Source organism: Dermacentor silvarum, chromosome 9 (assembly GCF_013339745.2).
Source record: "Dermacentor silvarum isolate Dsil-2018 chromosome 9, BIME_Dsil_1.4, whole genome shotgun sequence".
NCBI classification, from domain to species: Eukaryota; Metazoa; Arthropoda; class Arachnida; order Ixodida; family Ixodidae; genus Dermacentor; species Dermacentor silvarum.
Genome location: NC_051162.1, coordinates 96,206,276 through 96,232,731, shown reverse-complemented (window position 1 = coordinate 96,232,731; position 26,456 = coordinate 96,206,276). Strand labels below are relative to the sequence as shown.

The window sequence follows — 26,456 nt, the reverse complement described above, 5'->3', positions numbered from 1 at the left end:
TTCATTATTAGAACAGAAAAACATCAAAGGTCCATTTTTTTTTTCATTATTATTTTGCACCAGAACCCCAACACCGGTGCATAATTGTGACATCACTTACTTCAAGGTCCTGTGGACGCAATGCCGCCATTGTGGAACCATCATCAAGAGCAGGTCCGAGTTTCAGATAGCCCCAGTGGCATATTTAGTCATGCAGACATAAAAGCAAAAGAAATTGACAAAAAGTTAAAAAAAACTCTCTTCCTTAATTGTTACTACTGCCACGTGGACACAAGAAGCACTCCTATTAGCTGATGCAGGTTTGAATCGCCGGCACTTACTTTGCGCGCATTTTGAGTGACAAGCATTGCATTTCTTCGTCATGCCAAAGTTTGGTGAACGTGGTAGGATGCGTCGTTGGCTCACATTAGTTTCGTCAATGCATCCGAAATGCAAAATTTGTGAAATTACAATTCAACATGGTAAAATGGTTGTATTGGAAATAAGAAAGGAAGACTTAGCTGCATGTGTAACCTCCCTCCGGTCGGGCGGCCCGCAAGACGTCCAACCCTCAAAAATTTCTGGGAGAAGCCTCCAACAACTAGTCATCTAAGCACACCTGCACATCTACATGTACACATTCAATATCACATGACTGCAGCAATTTGTTTATTCCAGCGACATTGCAATGTATCTGTCGCATCACCAAAAAAAGTAGCGTTATCTATTACAGCTCCTGGAAGTGTAGACATTGGAAATAAGCTGCCAAGAGAATGTCATTAACGTGAAAGCTTTCACTGATTGGTTATTCAATTTTAGGTGGGAACAACGCCGAGGACAAAGAGAAGCCTCGAACATATGACAGGGAATTCCAGTGAAAATATAGTCTCAAACATTCACCTGCGTGTTCACTAGCATGTACCCATTTTTGAGGTTGTAGAAACTCTTCCGCACGCATCTCACACATGAAAGGATGACACTTCACTAGTATGCAAGTTGGGAAACTCGTTATTCAAAGTGGATACTGATGTTTGGCTCGAAATTGGCATACCAGGCATCATAAATGTTACCGCAGCGTCACGACACTGAGCTATACAGTAAAACCTCGTTAATCCGTACCTGCCTAATAAGTAATTCCGGTCTAAATACACTCGCGGTGAATCGCCCGCCCCGTCACCATTGAACCTAAACCTCTGGGCTGACTACTTCAAGCGTAGTCACTTAATGCATGCCAAGACGGCTAGTGCATAGTATATCTATTTTTCGACGCATACGAGTGCAGAATTGGCGACACGTCCTGCCTGCACACCATAGATAGTGCAATTGCAGTGCACGGACCTTTCCCGAACCGCAGTCGCCACCGATAGTAACGTCAAAACATAGTAGACGTGACGCGTTTCCTGCTCCCATAGCTTCTACGATGATGTGCATGACGGCCCTTCCTTGTCCGACACGGTGCATGCGTTGACTGCCATGACGGCGTTCACAGAGCAGTGATGGAGAAACTGGCTCGTGGCCTTGCAGAGTATGAGGATGCCGTCGTCACTGCAAGGCTACCACGGCGGCAAGTGAAAATCGGATTTCTTGCTGCCTGCTCGCAAACAAAAATTGTCTGCATCTGTGTTAGACGGAGAATTAAGACATCTTTTTCTGGCCGGTTAGTCAATAGCCACTCGTCTGCCATTGTCGGTTAATTAGTACATCGCGTACCTGGTCCACATTCTCCGCCAACTATGCATTCACGAGGTTTTACTGCATTTGGTGACGTCGTGTAGCAATAAGGCTATGTATGGCGACGTTGCTCGTTAAAAAATAGAAATTTTGCAACGTGTCAAGATCATCCATCTCCTGGGCACCAAAATAGAAACTGGTTCACAGGCACACTGACGCTTCTCAGTACTTTTTCTAGGGTTTAGAAAGCTTGGACATTCATTTAAAGCAAAAGAAATGACAAATCGCAAACATCACAGCGAGTACTCCTTCAGAACACCATTTATTGTAACAATACATTTCTGCATGTGCTCGGTAAGCGTTAACGACCCTCACACTGTACAGATCCTAGAGTTATGTACACATTTCTAACATCAACGTAGTTTCAAGTCTTGGCGAGCATGTAGAAAGCCTTGGCCAGCAGAAGGACTCCGCAAAAGTGTTCTCTGTTCATGGACGTTTCTTTAAAGTAGGTGCTCCTCAAGTTTCCTTGGAAGCTGATCGTGCCGGCATCCACCAGTCTCTTGAGGGTGCCCTGGCCAGACACTCGCTCGCTGCCGACATTGAGGTCGAAGAGGTTTGTGATAGCAGACGACTTTATGGAAATCACCTGCGACGAAGCCCAGTATGGAGAGCATCAGAAAATATTCTTGCTTTTTATTCCGTTTTGTATTACCGTCGTCTTTATGACAGGAAACACACAGGGACAAGGCAAATCAACTCGTCAGTCACATGTTGTGTGGCGAGATGCCACAAACAAAGAAAGAGGACACCGTTCCTTCTTCTGCCTGCTTCCCTTATCATGAGCATCTCTTCTTTGGGGGGGAGGGGGCACACCTGTGAACTAGATTTTTTTCATTTGAATTTGATATGAATGCATGGCATCTATCGCAGCTTAGCAATCAAAGTTAACAGTACGGCAGGTAGCACGATTGCCTTCTCAGATTTTTGCGTTCTCTGTTCACAAGCAGTATCACTACGGAAAGATTGAAACATGCAACAGCTGGCCAGTAGAAGGAACTGCAACACACTATCTCTTTGTTTTCGCATATTGCCGTGGTGCCGCGCAACGTGTGGCAAATGCGGCTATTTTGACACGTGCTTGCGTGTTCCGTTCATAAAGGTGACGGTAGTAAATGCATTATATAAGTGAACGTAATGATACTGGGGCTGACGTTCTGAGATCTCTGAAAGGCAAATTGTTATTGCTACGGTAACGGCGCCTGATGCCACGTACATCGGTCATAACCAAGGGCTTCAAAAAGTCAAAATTATGCTGGTCAGTGCTTCTAAAATGGGTATGTGCGATAATGGTGCATTTAATGCAAAAGTAATGGCAAATCAATGTCATGTCGGTAATAGTACTACAGTGGAATCTCGATGATACGAATCTCACGGGGTCACGGAAAAAATTCGTATTAGCCGAAATTTGTATCATCGAAACACAATTAAAACTAGCTAAATTAAAGAGTCGAGAGGTGAACTCACTCAGGCACATGTACGTAAAAAGCATTTACAGTATAGACCACTTAAAACGTAACCGTTTATAGTGCATAACTGGCTACAACGCGGCCTTTTCCGACTCCCGTTTACCCTCCCATAGAACTCCATGTATACGCATGCCGCTTACAGTGCAGCCGCGCGAGACGAAATTGCGGCTTCCGCGGGAAAATCTCGCCGACAAGGGTGGTAGCGAGCACGAGGTGCGCCCACCGATGGGAGAGGAGATGAAAGAGGGCGATGCGGAGGAGGAGCATGAGACGTGGAGCACGAGTCCAAGGGCGATAAAGTCGTCACCGCGTGCCGTATGTGCGAGCAAAAGCGCGCGGGGGACGCGCGCCTTCACGGACAGCGAACGCACAGTGGAGAGCAAACGCGACTTCCGTTGCGCTAAAGGCCGTGGGGGTATGGGAGGGAGGGGGGGGCGACGCTGTGCTGCGGCGCGAAATGCTTGCAACCGAGCGCAAGGGTAACTGGCGACGCAATCTCCCCACGCGAAAGGAGCAAAGCGGGAAGGTAGCGCGGGAGGGAGGGGTGGCACCTACTCTGCCAACAAATGCGTTCTTGTACTTTGCGCCTGTGCCGGCCGTCGGTATTGTCGCGCGCACCGTATCTTGAAAGCGATCTCCACGCGGCTTTGACCTTTGTATGAGCTGTGCTTACGCCGCTCAGTTTCTGTTGAAATGATAGACCGCACGAACCTTCGCTTGCTGCGGCGACCGCGCGTGGGGAAGCGCGGCCGCCGCCGCAGCGAGCGAAGAGACAAGAAGAAAAGCACAAAAGCAACAAAAGCGCCACCGCTTCAAGCTCCTCGCGCCCAGTCGCAGCTTCCGTGCTGTCGCTGTCCGGCGCCGCGTCCGCGCTGCACGAAAAGAGAAAGGGAAAACGCGCGTGACTGCGCACTGTTCTCTTTCGCGGCCGTCGGTGGGGCGGCGTTTATTCGTGAAATCGATTCGTAACAACCGTTCTCTAGCACGTTGCAAAGTAATGGGGCTCATCTGGGACCACAGAAAAATTCGTATCACCCGGAAATTCGTATTAGCCATGATCGTATCATCGAGAATCCACTGTACTCCCTTTAACCATTTCTGTACCGCTGACAAGTACATATAGTCGTAAGGAAAAGTGCCTTGCAGTGTGAACAGATGGTGAGTGCACCTGTCAATTTGCTTCTAGTTGCGGTTTTTGACACTAGGTGGCCTGTGAGTAGCGTTCTTGATTTCTGACTGCGAATGCTTGCCTGTGCGCCACCTTTCTGGGAAACTTGGTACAATTTTTCTTATTTCCTGGAGTATGGAAAGGGTTAAAACACTCTAGGAAGGCTAAAAAAAAAGATGTCAGTACAGCTTTTAAAAGAGCCCTGAAACACTTTTTCAACATAGTAAGAAAGCATTGCCGATCCGTACAAGAGCCACCTGTGAACATGCGAGCCAGATATTATTTTCAGAAGATACCCTTTTCAATAACAGCAAAAAAAATGGCTTGTTATTGCTTCCACAGTGTCATGCAGCATCATTGCAAGGAGCTGCACCCACCAACAGCATTGGGCTGATTTTGTGATTGCGAGAACATTCTCAGTAATACTTAATTGCTAATGTTGAGGTAAATAAATGAAACATACATATGTCTGTAATGTCAAAAAGATAGAAAAATGATTTCGTCTTTACACTGCCGGTCTATGCACGACAGTTGTTGCGCGTAGCTGCGTCTGCTGCACATGGCCTCTCAGATAGCAACGGCATGCTTTGCAGCGTAGTCTACCGCGGCTGCCTCGGGCGGGGGGGCCACGACTAGCCCTTACCCTGCCAACACTCCAACTTCTAGGCGGTGCTTTGCCCCCTCGGCTTCATGCCTTTGTAGCTTTTATTGCAGTAGCGGAGATGAAAAGTGAGAGAAAGCCACGTATTGGTGCGACAACTCCACTTGAAGGATTAGAAAAATTCCTGCAGGATGAGATTCGTGAGTTGACGTCTTTTAATAGTGAGGCCATTCTAATGATTAGTTAGAAAAGTGTTTCGGCACCCCTTTAAGCACTGCAAGGAGACGCAAGAGAAGAGAGATGGTGTGTTTGTGTCTTGTCTCTCCTTTCGTCACCACGCCTTCCTGCGCAATTCGTGTCTTTCTCGGTGAAACTGACCTGCGGCTGCAGCTGCTTGCCATGGCTCAGCAGCGCCACCAGCATGGCCTGCGCAGCCAGTTGGCTTTGGCTATGGCCGAGTTCGCCCTTGTGCCGCTGGACCTTCTGCTCGACCACGTAGAGGCTTGCAGCCGGCAGCTGGCTCAGGACCTGCTGCACCTGAAGCGGGCAGACGACTTAAAAACATGCAGGATCGCACAGACAAGCATACCGTCAACACTCAGTCAAACCTGATTATGTGGAACCCGAGTGCAGCAAGTTATGCTCAACATCGAACAGGCAAAGCTTGCTTAGCAATATTCTTGCAAATTTTACAGTGGGAACATGTGCCCTAAAGTGAATTATTACAAGGTTAATTAGAGTAAAAGTTAATTAGTTCACATCACACTAATACAGTCAAACCTTGATTTAGCAAAACCATATTTTGCAAACCTTTTGGTGTAAAAAAAAAGGGGGGGGGGGGGGGGCTTCTGATTTCCCAACACATTGTCATGAGCACGATGCATTGAAAAACCTTCAAACAATGAAGTGAGCTCAACATCTCACGTAATTTAACACTCTTCTTTCTTTTTTTTCTTTTTCTTTTCTTTTAAATATTGGTAAATCATTGCGAAAAAATTTGGAGGACGCTTAAGCTTCGTCTTTAAGAGTGGAACGCGATAGCATGGAAAGATCCCTGGCTGCTTATCAGGCTTTCTTCTTGTATATTCAAATTAGAATCCAACACTATCACATCTGTAGGTTGTGGTTAAATCGTACTTTACGATTTCTCTGAAGGATTTTACTTGGAGAAATGAAATTTTTGTTTACTAACGCCTTGTGCCACACGAAGGGCCTGCCCAGTCGGGGTGGTTCGGGACGATGTAGTTCGGCATGATTATTTCCGCCAACAACACCGGTGCTTACACCGACGCCTGATTTTCTGTGACACGAAGCCCTTAACGCTGTTGCGTTAATATGCCTCTACACCGTGTTTCAGTTCAGGAGATGAATGCCCTTGACCTGTAAAGGTTTGCCCCAATTATGAGGGAACACAAAATGTGCTCCACGAGCTCGCTGTATATAGTAAGTGTGTATGCAGACAAATTTTTTTTTTTCTCTCTTTAGCCTTGTAATGCTCAATGTATTATACAGGGTCTTTCAGCGAACACTTTCAAAATTTTTTAAAGGTTGCCTGTGGCAGATAGCACAATTCTGGTTAATGAGCTGGTCTACTCGAAGAGGCGGACATTACTTGCGCAAGACATTGAAATGCATAATCGACTAATTAATAAAATTTCACTAATTAAGTTTTGAGCTAATTACCTGATGGCCCACATAGCAATTTACAAATTGCAGCCATGGAGTTCGCAAGGCGGATCCACTTGGAACAAATTCTCAGGATGACACCAGTTTCGAGATATTAATTCCAGAACTTTGCGGAGAAATGCATAGGCGTTCCAGGTACTTTTGTGCTTCAATGCATAAGTGGCGTTTTGTTAAGCAAGTAACTGGAACACCAATGCATTTCTCCGCAAAGTTCGGGAATTAATATCTTGAAACTGGTGTCATCCCGAGAATTCGTTCCAAGTGGATCCGCCTTGCGAACTCCACGGCTACAATTTGTAAATTGCGATATGGGCCATCAGGTAATTAGTGCAAAACTTAATTAGTGAATTTTTGTTAATTAGTCAATTACGCATTTCAATTTCTTGTGCAAGTAATGTTCGCCTCTTTGAGTAGACCAGCTCATTAACCAGAATTGTGCTATCTGCCACAGGCAACCTTTAAGGATTTTTGAAAGTGTTCGCTGAAATACCCGGTATATGCTATGCTGAATTTGATGCCTCAAAATTCTGTTTTATGCTCGGGAACCTTAACACATAGCCTATAGTGGCATTCTTCACAAGCTGGAGTGAGTTCCGATGAATAGTTAAGCAAACCAACAACTAATTAACTGCTACACTAATCAAGATGTGGAACTCTGCTTGGGAATTACGGGGTTAATAAATGTTTATCTGCATGACTGTTTTAAGGTTTCCGATTTAACGAAGTAATTCACAGGTCCCATCAACTTTGTTAAATTGTAGTTTAGCTGTATTTGTCATGCAAGTATTGTCTGTCTCATTGAGTAACCAAGCTATTATGACATTCGCTCAGGAGATCCTTAACGAGTATATTTACATTTTTAAGATCAGCTGGTATAATAATGTATGACAATACTCACTGCATCGTAGTAGTTATACAGAGTGAGGTTGCACCTTGTCGTCGAGGAACTGCACTCTTTCGAGGGCGAGTACAAAATGGTCCCGTGTCATGTGGGCCCACGTCATGAACGGGGGACTCACATCTACAGCCACTATGTCGGTGACGGTCTGAAAGAACGCAACAAACAAATAACGGTGAAATGCATGACCAGAGTTCAAAAAAAAAAGGGTAACGAGGAGCCCAGTTTTTGTTAGTCCATATGAAGCCAACAGACAAATGAAGTTAAGGAAGGCATAGGGGAAATTACTTGCTTTAACTGGAGAGTGGAAACGATAGAGTAAAGGGAAATGAAAGCAGACCAATACACAACTTGCCCCACGTGGGTACCAAACCCACACCTTACGTATACACATATGATGCTCTTGCCTAAAATTGAGTCACTACGACGCCATTTTCTCTCATCCATTTTGTTGGGTGCTTGTTCATGTGTGCTAGATGTAGCTGTGGGAGTGTTAGCCGGCGCCACTACTCACAGCCACGGCAGTGGGTGTAGAACATCCTTTCTACCGCAGGCGTCGCATGGTGCGTCAGTTTGCAGGCGGTCGGCCAATGATGGCGTCAAAGCTACCGGAGTCGAGACCCTTGCTTCATTGTCTATTGGCTTCGTATGACCAGACTTACATTTTCTTCAGTTAGTACTGACCCATATTTTTGAAGCCATAGAAACTCTACTGCACATCTCTTCCATCTAAAGGGCCTGAAATCGAAACTGATTTGCAGAAACAAATATAACAATAAATTAACTAGGGCATTCCAGCACATGCCAATATGTTGTTGTTTTCTGGGGTTTACAGAAGCTTTGGACTGCAATAGTATGACAAGTCAAAAATGTGATTTCAGTACTACTTTAAGAGGAAAACTTATACCTCAGGAGCTCCTATCTAAATACATGGGAATGGATTTGATAATCCATTGGACCTGATAATGTTTTTTGCATTCATAGATAAAAAGTTAAGAATCTCACAATTGTATCGAGCAGATTTTTTTAGTTGGGCCATCAACTTTTTTACAAAAATTGTTGCAACTTGCAAAATTAAGAAAACGAACAATTGTCAAGTCGGCAACTGTGAGACTCGAAAATAAGAAATGACGTCATAATTCCGTAAATTGATGTTATCAAGACACCCTGACTCAAAGCAAGATTTGCTGTCATGCCGTAATAATCCTAGGTATTATGATGACTCTCATAAAGAGATTAACACGAGGGCTGTGCAAGCCTCTTCTGGTCGTGCCTGCATGTAGCAGTCACAGCTATCTCGAGAACGGAGCGAGCCAGTATATATGGCAACGTTAAGATGCATCTGCCTATTGGATAGAAAAACCAAAACTAAAAACAAGTTGTTAGGCATTTTTTTTATTTGTCCTAACTTCACGTGCGCACTCGAGACGGCTTTTCCACAGAAATCAAAATGGATCCCTCCTCAGTCGGCCTGGAGAGCGGAGATGCTACCACCTCAACAGAGGCAATCTTAGCCCTCGGTGATTGATGAGAAGAGGAGCACGTCCCTTCTGTTGCGTTTACGTCTGAGGTGGGGTGGAGTTTCGTAGGCAGGAGAGGAGGGAATGCATGTGTGTGTGAAGAGGAAACGTTCTAGAGAGACCTGACAGAGTAGACGTTGCGTCTTTCACTACAATGTTTCCTTGCTCTTCTGTACCGGTAGCCAGAATATAAGTTTTCTTTCATTTTTCTCTGTAAAACCACATTTTTTTTAGGCATGAGTAATCTGCTTATGGTTGGCAGTTGTTTTGCCCCAAAGCAGGTAACATTAATTTATATACGGTAAGAATGATTAATTTATTTCCTTCTGGCGGGAACAGAATCTAGCTTGCAAGCCTCGGAAGCGTACAACGTCACCACGACGCAGAGCAGCCACTCACCGCAATCCTCTCTACTGTCAGCTGAGGGATGATGCTATTCCCCCTGTCGGGCGGCCTCTTCTCCAGCGGCTTCTTTCCGTACAGGATGGCCTCGCAGATCTTGGCCAGGCCGCGCGTCTGCATGCCGTCGATGGCGCCCACGTGCTCCATGCTGGTGAAGCCGCTGTTCTCCTCGCGGTGGTGCAGGATGCGCATGATGTTCAGCGGGCTGATGGACAGCTTGCGCAGCTCCTTTTCCGACGAGTTGTTCAGGACCCTCAGGATCTGGTCCTGCTGCTCGCGGGTGTACTGCTGGCCGAAGGATATCCACCGGACACCGCCCTGTGCGCAGGAAGGAAGAATACGGCAGGCTTCGCGTTAATTCGAAACCCTCGGGCATTTCCACTTGAACTGCAAGAAACTTCTGCGGGCAACCAGTGCAGAGCTGCCAACCTTAACGGGACCCTGAAACACTTTTCTAACTAATCATAGAATGGCCTCACTGTTAAAGGTCGTCGGCTAACTGAATCTCATCCCACAAAAATTTTTCAGATCCTTGAAGTATTAATGGAGTTATGGAGTTATCGCACCAATACACGGCTTTCTCTCTCTTTTCATCCCCGCTAGAGCGCTGGAAGCTACAGATGGTAGAAGCCACGAGTGCAAAGCCCCACCCAAAAGTTTAGTGTTGTGGTGGCGAAAGGACTTGTCGTGACACTCCGTGGCAGCCAAGGTAGACTAAGCTATGGAGCATACCACTGCTGGCGCAGCTACATGCAATTGTCGTTTGTAGACTGGCAGTGCAAAGATGGAATGACTCTTCTGTCTTTTTTGAGATCGCAGACATATATATGTTTCATGTATTTAACTCAAAATTAGCAATTAATGTATTACTGAGAATGTTCTCGTGAGCGTGAAATCGGCCAATAGCGTTGGTGGGTCCAGCTGCTTACAATGATGCTGCGTGACGACATTGGGGAAGCGAGAGCAGGCGATTTTTCCCCGTTTTTGACACGAGATTGTAAATTCCCTGTTGCATACAGTGCAGTAATATTTGGCTCACATGTTCACAGGAGCCTCTACGACAGATCGGCAATGTTTTCTTACTATGTTCAAAAAGTGTTTCAGGCTCCTTATAATGGGGACACAAAACACCAGCTCCGTTTAGACTGATAAAATATTCTTTCAAACTCTAATTTCATTTATATTGTAGTAACTGGTCAATTATTAGAAAATAAAGTAAAGGTTAAAGTTTTTCTCTCTTTTTTTTTTTTTTTTTTGCATTCCGAAACCACAGCACCTTTTTACCACTGTGAGACCGCACATTCTAATGTACCTTCTCATATTGTAGGATATTGTGGCACAGTAAAGGTGCCAAAAGCTTGCTAAGTTCAGCATTTGGCTCTTTTTTATAACGCTAACGTAGTTAATATTTACCGCTAATTAAATAACGAGGCTCGAACAGACGCTGTCAAAATCCACATCACAGCAAGCTGGTGTGGCAACTTCAAGACTGGTAAAATTGAGGCTTTTCTGCATTACCAAGCATCCTATCACAATAAGAGTGGCATTTCTGGTATAGTAACAGGTGGGTAATTCTCTAATATAGCTGAGTTTTCTTCAGTGCCCTTATAATATTTGAAAAGTACCACATACAGCCAAAGCATGACATTACTAAAATTTGTTGAGGAATATGCATAATTGTTTTGTTGCCGACTATTTATTGAATGCTGAATGTTTACCAGGAATCATCCTGTCCTCCCAAAAAATCAGGGCTCTAAAGAAATTGATCGGCAACTGTTCTGTATTCTCTCGAAATCAAATTTTCCCCAAAATAAAAATAAAAAATTTGAATTACTGGTGGCATTATGACAATTGTAATCAAGCACTGAAAACTGGGGCATTTTAGATGAAATTGTGTTTGTTGGCAGATACGACAATGGTGAATTGGAGTGACAGATTTGGCAGTCAAGGGAAAGAAAATGCAGGTAAGAATTAGAGACAAAGATAGCTGTGATGACATTAGGAAATTCCCAGGCATAACATTGGTTCAGGTGATACAGGAAAGTGGTAACTGGAGGCTTCTGGGAGACGTCATTGTCCTGCGGTGGACTTAAAACAGGATTCCTGCTGTTCTGATGATGATCAGAAGCTTGAATCATCAGAAAAGTGGACTATATGTGGTTCTTGAGAAAGGTTATGACTCGACATACAAAGTGACATACGCACAATGCACAGGTATACACGATCTACGAACGCACACGCATCTGCGGTTGTGTAGCGCGTTATAGATAAAACGCTTGTGGACCATGCAGACGGGAACAGATTAAAATGATTCTATCAATTGACATTTCCTGAAGGAATCGCATTAAATACAAGGCCACAAGAAAAAGAAATCGCACACCTCACAAAGAAACGTACATACATAACAAACTAAGCAGAAAGACACTCACACCATAAACCAACGCATACCCTCAAATATTCGATCCATGTTTATGCTATGCCCCTGAGCAGAAGTATACGTACCAGGGATTGCAGGATGAAAACAATCTTCTTCGCTACCTACACGTGTAACTATAAATTGAGGACTGCAGTGTAAACGTGGCATTGTGAAGTTTCCAGTACACTCATCAATTTCAGTTTGTGTACCTGAGTTAAGAACAAACTTGTTTTTTTGGCGGTTAGCATGCACTGTCATGACGCGACATTTTGATTCAATAGTTTTCTACATGTACTGTGTATTTCAATCATCCAGCGCACTGTCAATATTTCTCAGCTGTTTCCATGTTCCTGTGGTGTTTGCCCAAAGGGAAGCTGTAAGTTTAGACTGAAAGTGCTATAAACCTGCTGGCCAGAAAAAATTTGAGACTCGTTTGAGTTAAACGGTACTTCGACTCATACGTCCGAATATGAGCATTCAAATAGCAGATTCGGTGATCAACAGGGCGACAACCCAGCACTCCTCTCCCATCATGTCTTTCACATGCTAGATGACCGTCAAATAGGCCCGTCTGAAGGCCTGGCAGTTAGTCACTCAACAGCTAGAATGGCGATACTGTCACACAGCGATTATTGTCACAGGTCTGCTAGTGAACGTTGTGCATTGTAAGAGAAGTTCGTGCCAACCACATTCACAACAATGCTACTCTTTCTACGTTTCAATCAAAATGTGCACAATATGTCCGGAAGAAACAAAAAGTATTGTTCCTTATGTTGCAGTCTCTTGCGGCAGTACTAGTTCTGGCCAGCACCTTTTAACGCTACCTAAGCATTCAAAAGGCATGAGGGCTTCAGAAACATGGGATGGGGGCCCTTACGCAGGACAGACTCAATATCGAAACTGTGTAATTGCTGCACAAAGGAACGTCGCCTTTTTAAACCGAGCACAAGAATCAGCGCGGTAACTAACCCAGGCAATGCCTCCGCAAATGGTTTGAAACACAATTCCGAAGCCTCCGGCAAGCGATGATCACTAGATGGATACAGCTCGAAACAAACAGCGGTGCTGCTTGAATGAATGGAACAGTGATCAGAAAAGTCGGTAAGTGCACGTGCAGCAATTTATTACCGACACCAGTTCGGTCCTGATAGTTAAGAATGTTTAGTGACTTCCGACGTTGAACTAGCCATCACCGGTAGGGAGACATGCAAATTCGCAAGGTCGCGATCATGAGCCCGGTCGACAAGCGAAAGTGGGTGCACAAACGGACAAAACGTTTGACATTGAAGCAGACACGAACATCGGAGGGCACATTCACTTACACCTTCAAAGGTACACGCATCCTGAAAGGTCCGAGGGCTCGGAGCAATTTTACACGATTGAAATACTGCACCGGGCATCGCAACCTCATGATACCACCATAACTTCAGTAAAAAAGGAAGCGAAAAAAAAAAAAAAAAAGACGTGCTAGCAAAAGTACTAGAGAAACTATCAAAGCATATTAACAGACGAGGGTGTATAGTGCTGCTACCTATGCAGATGCCTTCGAGGCTTTTCACAATGTCGATCCAGTGTTAACTGCGCTGATTGCCATTGGCCCGTGTGAAGCACGTGACTTGTTTCGTCATCGGGCGCGTGATGCGCGCCAGCGATTGACGTCTTTTGCTGCTGCTTCGGTGGTTTTCGCGAATGCACAGCTGCTGTGCACAGCTGTAGTGTCCGTGGCCCTCGCAGCTGGCGTAAACCGGCGATGATGGTCGTTGAGTGAGCCGGTTAAACGGTAGCTCCCGGTAGTTAGAGTCCTTTCGAAGCCGTAAATTATGTGGGTCTTCGGGTATGGCTCGCTTATGTGGAAAGCGGATTTCCCATACAACCGTAAGCTTGTCGGTTATGTCAAGGGTACGTGCGGCGATTTTGGCAGGCCAGCGAGGACCACCGTGGAGTCCCCGGCAAAGTAAGCTTAGTTATGGTTTCCCGTGAGCCTAACGCGCCTCCGCTTAACGAAACGTCAAGTTCGGAAGCTTGGTTTAAGCTGCCAGTTCGACGCAGTGTTGCGTAGCATAGCTGACGCTTGTAACCAGCAGTGTGCATTGGTTTCGCTTTGACATGCATGACTTTCGAGCGCACACATTTGCACTTTGTAACGTGGCTTTGTAATTAGCTTCCGGTCTTTTCAATTATCGTACGTGTCCCCGATTGCAGCCGGGACGTGTGGTGACCTTGGTACCGTCGTCGGACCCGAATGTGAGCGACGCGCTTTCTCTTTTCACGCCTATTCTTGGGAGGTAGAACTTGCCTCGCCAAAGTGTGTTTACAAAACCGCGCGAGTTATAAATGCCGCGTCCCCTCTTTTCGACCTTGTTTACAGGATTGTGTTTGGGGCGTCGCTTACGAAATACCCGAGGCAGAAAAAGATGAAGTCATAGGCCGCCTTGACTTCCGCGAGAAGGACGGCTACGACAGGGTAAGCTGTGTGTGTGTGTGTGTGTGTGTGTGTGTGTGTGTGTGTGTGTGTGTGTGTGTGTGTGTGTGTGTGTGTGTGTGTGTATTCTTTATTTATTATACCTATGTCAGTTGAGTGATTACTTAGGCAGTGGCTCGTAGAGACTGATCGCGCTGCATGCACTTCTCAGTGTTAGTCAACCTCCACTACAACGAAATTACCTGTCTAACAAATTATTTCGGGGGCACCAAGCACTTTGTTATAAAAGGCATTCGACTGTATTTGTGGTCCCACGTACATAATTTAAGTAATTGTTGAAGGCCCCCCCCCCCCAAAAAAAAGCTACAAAGTTAATATGCTTTTTGTGCAAACGAATGAGATTTTTGAAAAAAACATCTTTCCATGTAGTAGAATCATTATAAGCAGTTATTGAACGCAACTGCAAAGAACTATTGATTTTGTTAACGTATCGGTAATGCTGCCCGTAAATCTTGACCATGTGTGCGTTTGCGTAGAGTACACAAGTACTTGTATAGCACTGCCCAATCTCACTGCATTTAATCTGAATTTGCAGTGAATTTTCTTGCTACGATGTTGCAATGATTGCAGAGAGAGTGTTGTTATCCCTTGTCAATATTATGTAGTGTTATCTGGATTATTTGTATGAAACAAAAAACTGCTCTTGCTGGAATAACTGAGTGGAAGCATGTAGTGACTTCTAGATTGTGCTATCTTCACCTGGCAGGTACAACAAGTACACTGTATGCACCTTTTCCCTCTAATTAATATAGAACAAAAGTAGTCAAGCCTCCCCTGCATTACATAAACACGTCTTCGGTCAATTTCTTCCAACGCTATACATGGCACTTCTGCCTGTCACAAACTGGGAAGCTGCTAAGGAGTCCGAGAAGCAGTCCATGTTTTCTTCCATGCAATTACATTTAAAACACCTGATGGCCAAACATTACTTTGGACCTCTCTGATACAATGTGTGTCATAGCCCAAGTGTGACTACGTGTTAAACCTTTTTAGTCAATGCTTACAGCAAATTGCACCAGAATTGTTACAAGGTTTTGGAGCACCCCTGGCTTACACCGGATAGATTGTAGTGGACAGTTTTGTCGTCTGCAGTCAAGGGTCTAACAAAAAATCATTTGACAAGGGAAGGTCATAGCAACAGGCTCTTGCTATGCATTTCGTTTTGTGATCAAGGCACCCCTACAGGTGCCGAAAGGTCAATACATGTTTTATTTTGAATTGACGAGTGTACCCGTTCTACTACTCCCCGTCGTCTGCACGTTCAGTGCCAGACTCGACAGAATGGTTTCGCCACGCGCGTGCGATCCCTTGCAATCCTGCAACACCTACAGTCACTCATGTAGAGCCGCAGTGTCGTGAATTAACAAATCTCTCTCTGGACCTTGGTTGACTCCACGTGGACACAATTTAGGTGCAGGTGTTGTTCTACCCCAGCAAATCCGACGAGAAGCCCTTCTCGCTGACCATCTACGTAGCGCAGAAGGAGAACCCCTTCTACCTGGGACCCGCCAACGCACTGGACATTGCCCGGCAGATCCACAGCGCCGAGGGGCCAAGCGGCTCCAACCGCGAGTACCTCCTTTCACTCATCGAGTGCATGCGAAACATCGCGCCGCACATCCGCGACCAGCACCTGTTGGAAATCGAGGGAAACCTACTCAACCTCGAGACGGCAGCGGTGGAAAAAAAAAAGCCGCAGCCACACCCTCACCAGCCAGCCGGCCACGAAGAGAGCCAAAGAGCACAGCATGAAGACAACCGGCACGCGGAAGTTGCCTGACGCCCTGTTTTAAGTGAAAGGGAGGAGGTGCCCATTGAAAAATGCTAACTCTTTTATCAAAAGTGTTAACTTTATCTTAAACAAGGGCTTCGGTCAGAAGAGACTTAGAGTTGGTGCTAAACTTTGGCAGCTCTCTCGTGATGTTCTGTTGGACAAGCATTTGTCTGTAAAAGGCTGGAGTACTTACATTCGAGAAGAGTAAAATGTGCCACGAGGTTCAAGAAAATTGCTGAGAGACTGGCACAAAACCACTCGGTTCATTGTTCTGATGAAAATCTGTGCTACTGCTTTGATGTGCACGCTCTGTGGGTTGTGTGGCTATAACGATGGCCGTTAAAAGTAATTTTTCTTTGAAATATTAACTGTTACACTGGGTCGGTTTCGGCTCGTGAAGCAATTAGCATAGTGTCAGCCAACATTGGTTGGATTGAATTTCCGCTCGTGAAGCAATTAGCATAGTGTCAGCCCACATTGGTTGGATTGAAATTCAAAATCCTTTTGCACACACATTCATCGGCGGATGTGGTAGCATCTGCTTACAAAGCTGACTTTGTACATATTTTGGTATTCAGGAAGGGCACACTAAGAATTTTAGAGAAAATTTCTGCATGAATGCCACAAGAATTAGACTGCTCACTGTATTGGTGAACCTCTATGCATCTGTACATAATACTGGCTCTAGCTCGGCTTTCGCTAGTGAAGTGATTAGCATAGAAATGGCATGTGTCTTTCAGATTAAAGTTCAGCATCCATCCTTTCGTACATCGATCCTTTCGTACATCGATCCTATCAGTGTATGCAACAGAATTTGGTGAAAATCTGTGCAACTACTTAAAATTGACACAGGCTTGGTTTCCACTAGTGAATTGATTAGTGTAGCACCAGCCAGCATTTTTCAGATTCAAGTTCAAAGTACTCTTATGTGCACCCCTGTCAGTGTGTGATATGTGATAAAGCCCAATTTCAAAGTCAACATTCTAGTTGGGCATTATTTTTGCTGTGATGACAATATATGCCTGCTTTGAGCGTAGTATTGGGTACTCGGTAAGAGAAGAAAAATTGGAGTGGCAAGTATTCACAGTAAACTTGACGACAATATGGAGAGTGAATCATCAAATTTTTCACTGCACCTTGTTCTCTGATGTGCTATGCATGAATGTGCCTATTACACGAGTTGCTGTGCAGAATCTACAAATGTGCAATAAAAAAAAAAGTAACAGGCTTTTCTTTGTAGTGTGGTATTTTTTTGCCCGAGTTTAGTACCAAGCAAAACTGGCAGCACTGTAGTGTCGCCGAGTGGATGCACAAACTTGCAATTTGTGCAGAAATGGCTGCTATGATATGCACCGAAGGAACATGTATACTTATCCCTGTATACTTATCAATTTTTTTTTTCTATAGCTCTCTGTTTAATTCTGGACTATTGATGCTGATATTTTACATCAAGGCTGCTTACTGTAGGCCATATCACTGGGTAAAAATTGAAGCATCAGCACTTGTGAGGCTCTCTGGTGAATATTTAAACCACTGTCATCTGCCCACTTTGGCATTGGCAAAGTGTGCTCTGCAAGATGTCTTCTTGTTTGTGCAGCACTTGCAGAAGGCCAAGAACAAGCCATTAAAAGAACACAGGTTTTGTGCTCTGCTGTGTATTTTTTTTTAACGTCTTTATTTCTGCATTTAATAGGCGAAACCTTGCAGCAGAAAACGGGTGCTCTATGGGTATTGTACAGCGGAACACATGTCTTGTGCACTGCACGTAACTATTCTGGAGCACTGCACAAACTACAACATGAATGCCTAGCAGCTTGATCACAATTCTGTCTGCTTGACAGGTGGACTGATGGTGCTATGCTATTTGCCTCTCTGCTGAGCATGATGCGATGGATTTGATTCCTATCACTACCAGTATCCCAAGTGCGTAAGGAAAAGATGTTTGGTGTTTTTACGATTGTGTGCAGTACACAGACAAAGAAGCTCTGATTTTATTTATGCCGATTGCTTCACGACATCTCCATGCTTGATTTCGTGCACGTTATCCAAAGCAGGTGCTTGTGGTTCCCTTTATCTCAATTCACTGGTGCCACAAATTAAAATGTACATTCGTGCCAGTTCCCCTGGGTACTTTTTTAAGGTTTGTAATTTTGGGTTCGTTCGACAATTTTCCAGATTTTACAGCAATTTTTAACAAAAAAGTAAATGTACTGTTCACCAGAATGTTTAAAGGTGCCGAAAGGTTGGGCGGATCAGGGTCACAAAAAAAAATGCTTCCAAAAAGGAAATTGCCATGGCATCTGCACTGCCCTCTTGTGATGGCACAAGTTGCCATATAACAGTGGGGTAGTACTTGTTTCGAACTATTTTATGCTGACAAGTTCTTGCACGTGAAGTTGGTATCTGCAAAATTGCTGAAAGAAGTCAATGTGACATAAAAACAGTGTTGCCAGTCAGTTTCTGCTGTTCTAAGTTTGTTTGCTTGTGCATGGCAAACCATTTAATGCCCTAACACAGATCCACATCAATGAAAATCGGAACAACTTGTCTGCCTTTATTTCTCTCCATGTATGAGACGCTACTATATGTTATTTGAGATGAAACTTAATTAGTAATTGTTTTTTTAATTATCCACAGCTGCACCGGCCTTCACTCCAAAATAGCAAGAAAGACAACCATGGAATTTGAGGCATCATACGCGCCGTATCATACCAGGTCTTTCGTTTAATTAGAACACAGCCACCCAGGCGCGCGCACCCATCTGGGCCGCTGTATCTTGAAAGCCATCTGCGGCTGGGGGCAGAGTCCTCCCTGTGCTGTGTTCTTGCGGCTTAGTTCGCGTTGATGCGAGACGCTGCACGAAGGTCAATTCGCTCGCCGCTGCTGCTGCCGCGTTTACTCACTACAGCATTTGGCTTGGAGTTTCCGCAGTCATAGAGTGAGATGCGTTCATGTTTGCTTGTGTGCACGTGACACCATGCTTATTAATTTAGTTAGTAAGCGAATGTTTGCAAGTTTATACGGCCGATAAAACTACTTTTCCTTACTTTGTAATAGCTGTCTACTAGTTTGCTATTGCAATTGATGCTTCGCCTTTCTGGAGAATATGCGACTTTTCTAAACTTTCTTTCTCATATTTTGCATGCATTCTTCAGAGCCCCGAAAAAAAATCTACCGTAAGAGATGATGTCACAAAGATAACTTCATTGGGTGTTTTTAAGCATGCTCTACAACTTTTATGCTCATACTTATGTCCTACAATGAATATTTAATATTTTGCATACTTAAATGTGACCAATTAGCTGACTGCACTTGAAAAAATATTGTAACTCAAGACGACTACAAATGATATACCCTGGTCTCATTCTTCCATTAAATTAATATTAAATTCTGTGGTTTTACGTGCCAAAGCCCCAATGTGACTATGAGGCGTGTCTTAGTGGGGTACTCTGGATTAATTTTGACGCCTGGGGCTCTTTTACTTGCACCCAATGCACTGGTACACAGGTGCTTTTGCATTTCATCCCCTTTGAAATGCGGCCACCATAGCCAGGATTTGATCCCACGCCCTCGGCCTTAGCAATGCAACGCAGAAGCCACTAAGTCACCGTGGCAAGTCTTGTCTTTCTATGGTGTACCACTCTACGTTTAAAGTTTAGTCCAAGTTACATGAAACACCCGGTACATGATACACTGGGCATTATACAGGGTTAATAAAGTGTATATGTATCCCACAAAGAAAGGGTGTGCACTCAAGGCAAACCTTGGAATAATGCATGCTATAACCCCCCCTTCCCATCGTGTCTGTAATTTTTGCAAGCTTTAAAGATTTCAGGTTGGCAGGTATCATTGTTTATATCAGTACCTGTTAACAACTGAAGGGCCTTGGCAGTAATGCATTAGTACGCACAAGGAGTATAAACATGCTAAAGTAAATTCACTGAGCATCATCTTGAGTAAGAAATTGAACAGTACTTTGTGTACGAAGTTTATAGAGATGCTCAATTGAAAGTATTGATTTCAGATGAACTGGCACTGTACACTTGCTGCAGCGATGTCATGGGGCAAGATAGATATAAATTAAAAGATGTTGGCACAGCTGCAGGTTTACAGTGATGGAACCAGAAATTGTTGCAATGCTAGTCACTCGGAACAATAAATCAGCGCATCGTGCGACTTACCATAAGAACTTTAAAAATCACGCACGAGTCTCCTGTCATGCAACAAAGGCATACTTAACAGGTTTGAGTTGTCATAGCATCGGCTTAGACATATGTTTGTTCGAGTAAATGTGAACGAATCGACATTGGACGGCTTCTATTAAGTTACTTTGGTGGGTGCTAATAGAATTCTACACCGTAGATGTAAATTCCAGTCGTGGTTGGATTAGTGTTCAAAACAGTGTTTTTTAATATTTAGGGTAGCAAAAGGTTTTTTTTTTTTTCAGTCAAAGTAGTATTAAGCCTAAATGCCTCATGGCATGGCTGACAATAGAAGACGCATGAAGGCGAAAATCCAACCATGAATCTGTGCAAAACCCAAAGATCGCAAACGTCAAGCATGCTACAAATACTCTTGCCAAACAAAGTGTGATAGAAATCTGTTTGTACATTCTTTCTTGTAAAGACACCACACTTGTTTTTATGCGTTAGTTAAATAATTTAATGTAATGAAACTGATTGAGAGCGTCTTTAATATAATAAAGTTCAAGTCCAAAGCACTTCACAGCTGTTTCGTCATCCACACCTGCTTAGTTGCCGTAACTTGCAGTGGTGATGAGGGCAGTAAAGGGGGAGGTGGGGGAGGTGGTGGATGGTTTTGCAGCTCTGAGCAGACTTTTTGTGAAGACCCATCATTAAGTGGTTTGTCTTCGGAAAGCGATTCATTTGGTTTGCTGTCGAAGAGCCTGAGAAACCTGTCCATGTGGTCCATTGTGCCTGAAATCTGAGAAGCAAAAGAAAAAAGGTTTATATTTATTTTTAACATACTGGCAGACTTCAATGAAACTGCTCACCAATTTCCATTAAACACAGCTCCATCCCCATTGTTCACCAGTTGTGCCATATGACATAGTCATGTCATATGGCACAACTGTAGCTGCTATGCCACCATCATAGTAATGAAAGTTGTCATCCTGTGTCATGAGCACTATCATAGTTACGACAGTGGTCATCCTCTGTCGTCTTTTTCTCTTAATTTGCTGCACTGTTTACCCGCAGCTAGTTATTGCTGTTAATTAGCTAGATTTCACTGATGAAGGCCTTAAATGCTCAGGTTGTGACAACATTGGAATTGCATCAGCTCTTTCTGGCTCTATGATTCCCATATGAATTATGATGCTTTACAAGGAATGTGTGACACAAAAAAAAAAACGGCATAACGAACTTGAGTCGTAAGAGAGCCAGCACACACATAACTTACGTAGACTCAATGCATCAGACCAGAATGGGCCAAGCATGGTAACGTAAATAAAAAACACCCCTTTGTAGTAGCAATACATTAAATATCAGGTAAACAAATAGCCCTCTAACTAGCCATGTTAAACTGGTTTTTTGTCACCAGATTCAACAGAACAAATGTGTTGGCACACAACAGCTGTAAGGCGTAACAGGCAAGATGCTTAAAAGGCCTCACCCCACAGACAGGAGCGCAGATTGTGTACCCAATGGCCGTGTAGAACGGTTCCTTGTCGTGTGTCGACAGGTAGCACCTTGTAAAGCCTTTCCTTAAAGAAGAGTGCAAGACAATTAGTACTCAGATCGATTGATTATTTTATGGGGTTTAATATCACAAAGCAACTCTCAGGCTATGAGAGACACTGTAGTGGGGGACTCCGGGTTAATTTTGAGCACCCGGGGTTCTTTAACGTGCACCTGAATCTAAGTGCACGGGCGTTTTTTGCATTTCACCCCCATCGAAATGCGGCCGCCGCAGCCGGGATTCGATGCCGCGACCTTGTGCTTAGCAGCGTAACACCGTAGCCGCTAAGCCACCATGGCGGGTGATGACCGGTAACCAGCGCATGTGAAAGCAGTCACGAAAGCTGAAACACTTACTTGCGAGCGTACTCTTCAGTCAGCTTCATGACTAGCTTTCCGAAACCTTTTCCTCTCTCCTCGGGGATAACTATAACTGAAGAGAAACATTCTTTATTACTGTTGTCATTATTATAACAGTGAAATGTGTTAAAGCCAGCTTGGGTTGATACATTTTGCCAGTGGATCACGCACACTTTTTGTTTCTTCTAGGAGATTGAATAAAATGTCTAAGACACGTGTCACTTGCAATGACAAAATTCGAACAAAGTGATCATTTGAATAAAGCGATGTTCAGTACAATTTGAACGACATATATGTGACATTTCTGTGTATAGCAAGGTTTCTTTTTTTGTGTGTGTGTTTCTTCTGTGAGATTGAATTAAGGCCTATGTCACTTGACACTTGAAATGGCAAAACTCAAAAGAAGCAATAATAATTATTCGAATAAATCAATAGAGCTATAATGAGTGTTTACTATGAGTTACACGCATGTAACATTTCTCTGCAGCATGAGGTTTCTATAAGTATTCTGCAAGATCCAATTTGCCCGCGTCGGCGTTGAACAACAAACCACTCACCAGACTCGACAAAGCACGCTTTATCGTCCTGCAGCACACGACAGAGCTTGGCATGGCCAACCACTTGGCCGTCCAAGCCCTCTTTGTGCCTGACCAACGCCAGCGAAACGGGCAAATTACTGCAGGACTTGCTCAGGCTGTGGTACCTGCATAAAGACAGCTAATCGCAGCACTTTATGGTACTTAGACCGTGTAACCTATTACAGATGCGGCTTATCTTCATCACTGGTTAAGCGGGCGTGAATTTGAACTTTGCTTGGTGACACTACCTGAGACGATCTGATGGTTTGAAGAATTAGGTGCCGAGTGAACACATAGGCATTATGGTTTCGCCATAGACCTTTCAAGCTTAATTGCTCGTTGCGGCTGACTTAACGTATTTTCGATTTTTCTTTAATATATTCAAGAACGCTATTAATGTGGCTTTGACAATTAAGCAGCAGCGGAGCTTGTTAGAAATGGTGCGAAATAAATAAATGACGATTCCAAACAAGGTGCTACGTGAATGTAGCGCGGATAAGCGTCAAGTGCGCGCAATAATTTACTTCTGCGACCATATTTAACGTTAAGAGGAATTCAGCATGTCAGGCATAACTCGCTGCACCTTGTAGGAAACGGCATACAATTTCTGGCATAGCATTACTAAAGTCCCTAGATATATATTTTTTTTTCTTAAAAAAGAGCAGGAAATCTAGGGACTTTAAGCATTACCATCCGACTGATGCCGGCCGCCGAATGCGCATATGTGTGGTTTGCCGCGCATGCGCAGTTGGGAGGTAACGGTAGAAAGGCATGTAACTCAAAATACCATCACTCATTACATCGTTGCATTAACAGAAAAAGTTTACTCCCACATAAGATGGCATTGAGTGTTTTTGTCACAGTACTGGTAAGACAAGGAACTCAACATCATTTTGCTGACTTCTTGAAGACCGATCACATGGCGGAAAATACTTTTTACCGTAGGTTGGTATCTACGTACCGAGCTGCATGGCTGCGTTTCCATTCGTTGTTCAAGATGTTGCAACAGGCGTTTATGTACTCGGGATGATTGTGAAGCTCAACAAGTTCCATTGTGCCGTCATAACAATCTCGTGAGATAAATTACGTCGCGTTAACAAACTCTGGTCGGCCGCTAAATTCATACATCAACTGAAACAGCGGCATAAGGCAGACGACGCGGATCACGTTTCGTTATGGGCTTGGCTTGACTCATACTGGCTTCAAAAGTAGTAATAGTTTTCGCGAAAGATAGCAAAAGCCCTACTTTATTTTAAATTTTTTTCTTATTTTAACGTATTGTTCAATTATTTGTTGGAAGGTATTCTTTCAGCACTAGTTTTTACTGGTGAGTGTTTGAGCTGGTCTGAATCTTCTGCATTGTTCAACAGATGGCATTGCCGTCACAACGACGACGGTTCTTTATTCTATGTTGGTTCTTTATTCTATGGTACCGTCTACCGCGAATGAATGCCGCGGGAAGGCGGGCTTCGGAAAAACTGCCAATTTTTATTTTGTCTCCTTAAGGGCTCCAATTCGGCAATTGCAATATCTGCGGTAATGCAATTACTTCACTCGTTGTACAATGTATTCATGCATCTCAGATTTGTGTCGTGGCTAGAAAATGCGAAACAATGTCGCTCCATTTTTTTTTTTTTTTTTTTTTTTCTGTGCGCGGCGATATCATCGAAATGACGAATCTGTTACAGCCATACGTAATTAGCTTCAGCATTCTAATACATCTATTCAGTTCTAGTACAGCTCGCTTCAACGAACGTCGCCTAAACGTACTAGACTTAATAATTAAGTAATCACGTGAGCAAGCTGCTCGTCTTCTTAGCGTCTCCAATCCGGATGCTCTCACGCATCATTCGATTCACTGGTTTCCCGCTCATGTCCGAGGATCGGTCGAGGGTACTCCCCCGAACCTCAACTGAGTCTGCTCACGAGGCTGCGCGCGACCTCACCGACCGCGCTTTCTCTGTAAGGAGAGCCGACACGTACACCTCCCCCCAACGGCCCCGGGGTGCTCCCGCTACTCGCAACGAGGTTATGAACTTCTACATGTCTAGAAGGGTCTTCTAGACATGTAGAAGGGCCACCGCTGATATCCCGCGAAAATCTGGGCTGTGGTAATGTGACGATTCTCTTGCAATATGGTACACTCCTCTTCGCGCTTCGTCATCCGCCCACGTCATCTACGGGATTGGCCGGCCGTGAAGGGTAGATGATCAGAAAAGAATAGAATCGATCGAAAGGAATCTTTACTTGGGACATTACTCGCCCTTTCCACGATGCTATTGCCACTCTCGCAGCGCTCGGAAACGTCGGCGCCGTGGCTTAGTTGGTTAAAGCGCCTGTCTAGTAAACAGGAGATCGTGGGTTCGAATCCCACCGGTGCCTTTTGCCACTTTGGTTGTTCGCTTTTCTTTCATACATGTTCCGCGGCTTTTTTTTTTTTTTTTTTTTTCTTTTTGCGCATTCGAATTTCCATTTGCATTAAAAAAATATTAACTGCTTTTTGTGGGAACATCTGTGGTGGACATTCAAAGTAACTTTCGTTCTGTGGCATGGAAGTCACGTTCTCGCAGATCACGTTGCCTGCTTGCGTCCCAAGCCTGCTACAACCTGGTGCAACCGATAGGCAGTGCAATTGCTTAAATTCACGTCCGCGCGTTGATTCTGCGTTGTCCATTCTGTCCAGAAGGACAATGTGGGGAATGTTCCGAAGGCTATCGCTGGTCACGCGTTCAGAAGTTTCGGCAGAAACGCTTTGCCACAGTGCAGGTTAACAACGTAAAGGGTCCACTTAGAAGCCTCAGGCTGAGTTACGCCAAAGGTAAAGAATTATATAAGCTGTATTAATAAATGCCTCCTTGAAGTTCCCGCACAATCTCGCTGTGTCACCACGCATTTTCAAGGAGTCTGCTGGCGCCTATGGGTAATTTTCATTGGTAGAGATATAGGCTGCATATTGCAATCTCAAAGAGCCAAAGACGTAAGTTCGCAAGATCCGAGAACTTCTACTGCGCCACAGCAGCTAGCCCATATACGGGAGAAATCAACTTGAAATGCCTGACGCCATGCTGACGTAGAGGCACCGAGGTTTCGGCGGGAAACTTTAAAAAATCAGAAGTTTGATCATAATTTCCCGTGTTAGTAATGAATCTGTTGCAGCGAAATTAACGATGAGAGTTTTGAAAGCATGCATCATCACTTCAAACCCATTTAGTGTTTCTTTTTACTGGCAAGAGGTCGAAAACAAGTCCTCTTGTTTCCTGGCTGCAGGCTGAGGAATAATTCATTATCTTGATTAGCAACTGTTGATCAATCGTATGAATCGACCACTCATCTGTAGGATTGGTACGATTGTGACTAACACACAAAAAAAGGAGGTCCCTTGGTTCCCGTTCCCCTCGCTCAACTGTTGATCAAGGCATTCGATCGGCAAGCATATGTAGGCGCAAACTTCAGAAAAAAATGCAACACTTAGAAACTTCAGGTCCAAGCCCCGGTCCCTGAGGGAAAGTACTACATATGTGTATACATACAACTATCTACTGTTGCTTCTGCTTAGTAGCACGAGCCTGCCACTGTTGTAGCGGGCGCCCGGAGCGGTGTAAGGTCATTTCACCACGTACCATCACTGCATGGGGTAAATAAAACTGCTTTGATTGATTGATTGATTGATTGATTGATTGATTGCAAGGACAG

General features: G+C 44.3%; 2 protein-coding genes, 1 non-coding gene and 1 pseudogene across 5 annotated transcripts; 2 read left to right on the top strand and 2 right to left on the bottom strand.

The window, feature by feature from the left end:
- Window positions 1-1,948: 1,948 nt before the first annotated feature.
- LOC119463406 (uncharacterized) lies at window positions 1,949-13,339 on the bottom strand (annotated as a pseudogene).
- A 178-nt stretch (window positions 13,340-13,517) lies between these two features.
- On the top strand, window positions 13,518-18,450 carry LOC119463404 (putative glutathione-specific gamma-glutamylcyclotransferase 2). The gene is given in 5 exon segments (XM_037724251.2): window positions 13,518-13,769; window positions 13,772-13,824; window positions 14,073-14,114; window positions 14,239-14,334; window positions 15,764-18,450. Coding segments are annotated over 5 exon segments (639 nt in total). The 5' UTR covers window positions 13,518-13,690; the 3' UTR covers window positions 16,133-18,450.
- Window positions 18,451-20,801: 2,351 nt separating this feature from the next.
- On the bottom strand, window positions 20,802-24,033 carry LOC119463405 (N-alpha-acetyltransferase 80). Of its 3 annotated transcripts, none has more exons than XM_049656678.1 (5): window positions 23,725-24,013; window positions 22,743-22,902; window positions 22,183-22,258; window positions 21,761-21,851; window positions 20,802-21,070 (listed from the first exon to the last, which is right to left on the bottom strand). In XM_049656678.1, exons 1-5 carry the CDS (start codon window positions 23,746-23,748, stop codon window positions 20,849-20,851), a joined length of 573 nt encoding a protein of 190 aa, XP_049512635.1. In that variant the 5' UTR covers window positions 23,749-24,013; the 3' UTR covers window positions 20,802-20,848. The 3 variants fall into 3 exon arrangements, with proteins under 3 accessions (XP_049512635.1, XP_037580180.1, XP_037580181.1); XM_037724252.2 differs by having other exon boundaries at window positions 22,743-22,888; window positions 23,725-23,992; XM_037724253.2 differs by lacking the exon at window positions 21,761-21,851 and having other exon boundaries at window positions 22,743-22,888; window positions 23,725-24,033.
- Window positions 24,034-25,071: 1,038 nt separating this feature from the next.
- Trnat-agu (transfer RNA threonine (anticodon AGU)) lies at window positions 25,072-25,145 on the top strand. Its single transcript has one exon. It is a non-coding gene; the product is annotated as a tRNA-Thr (tRNA).
- Window positions 25,146-26,456: the final 1,311 nt, after the last annotated feature.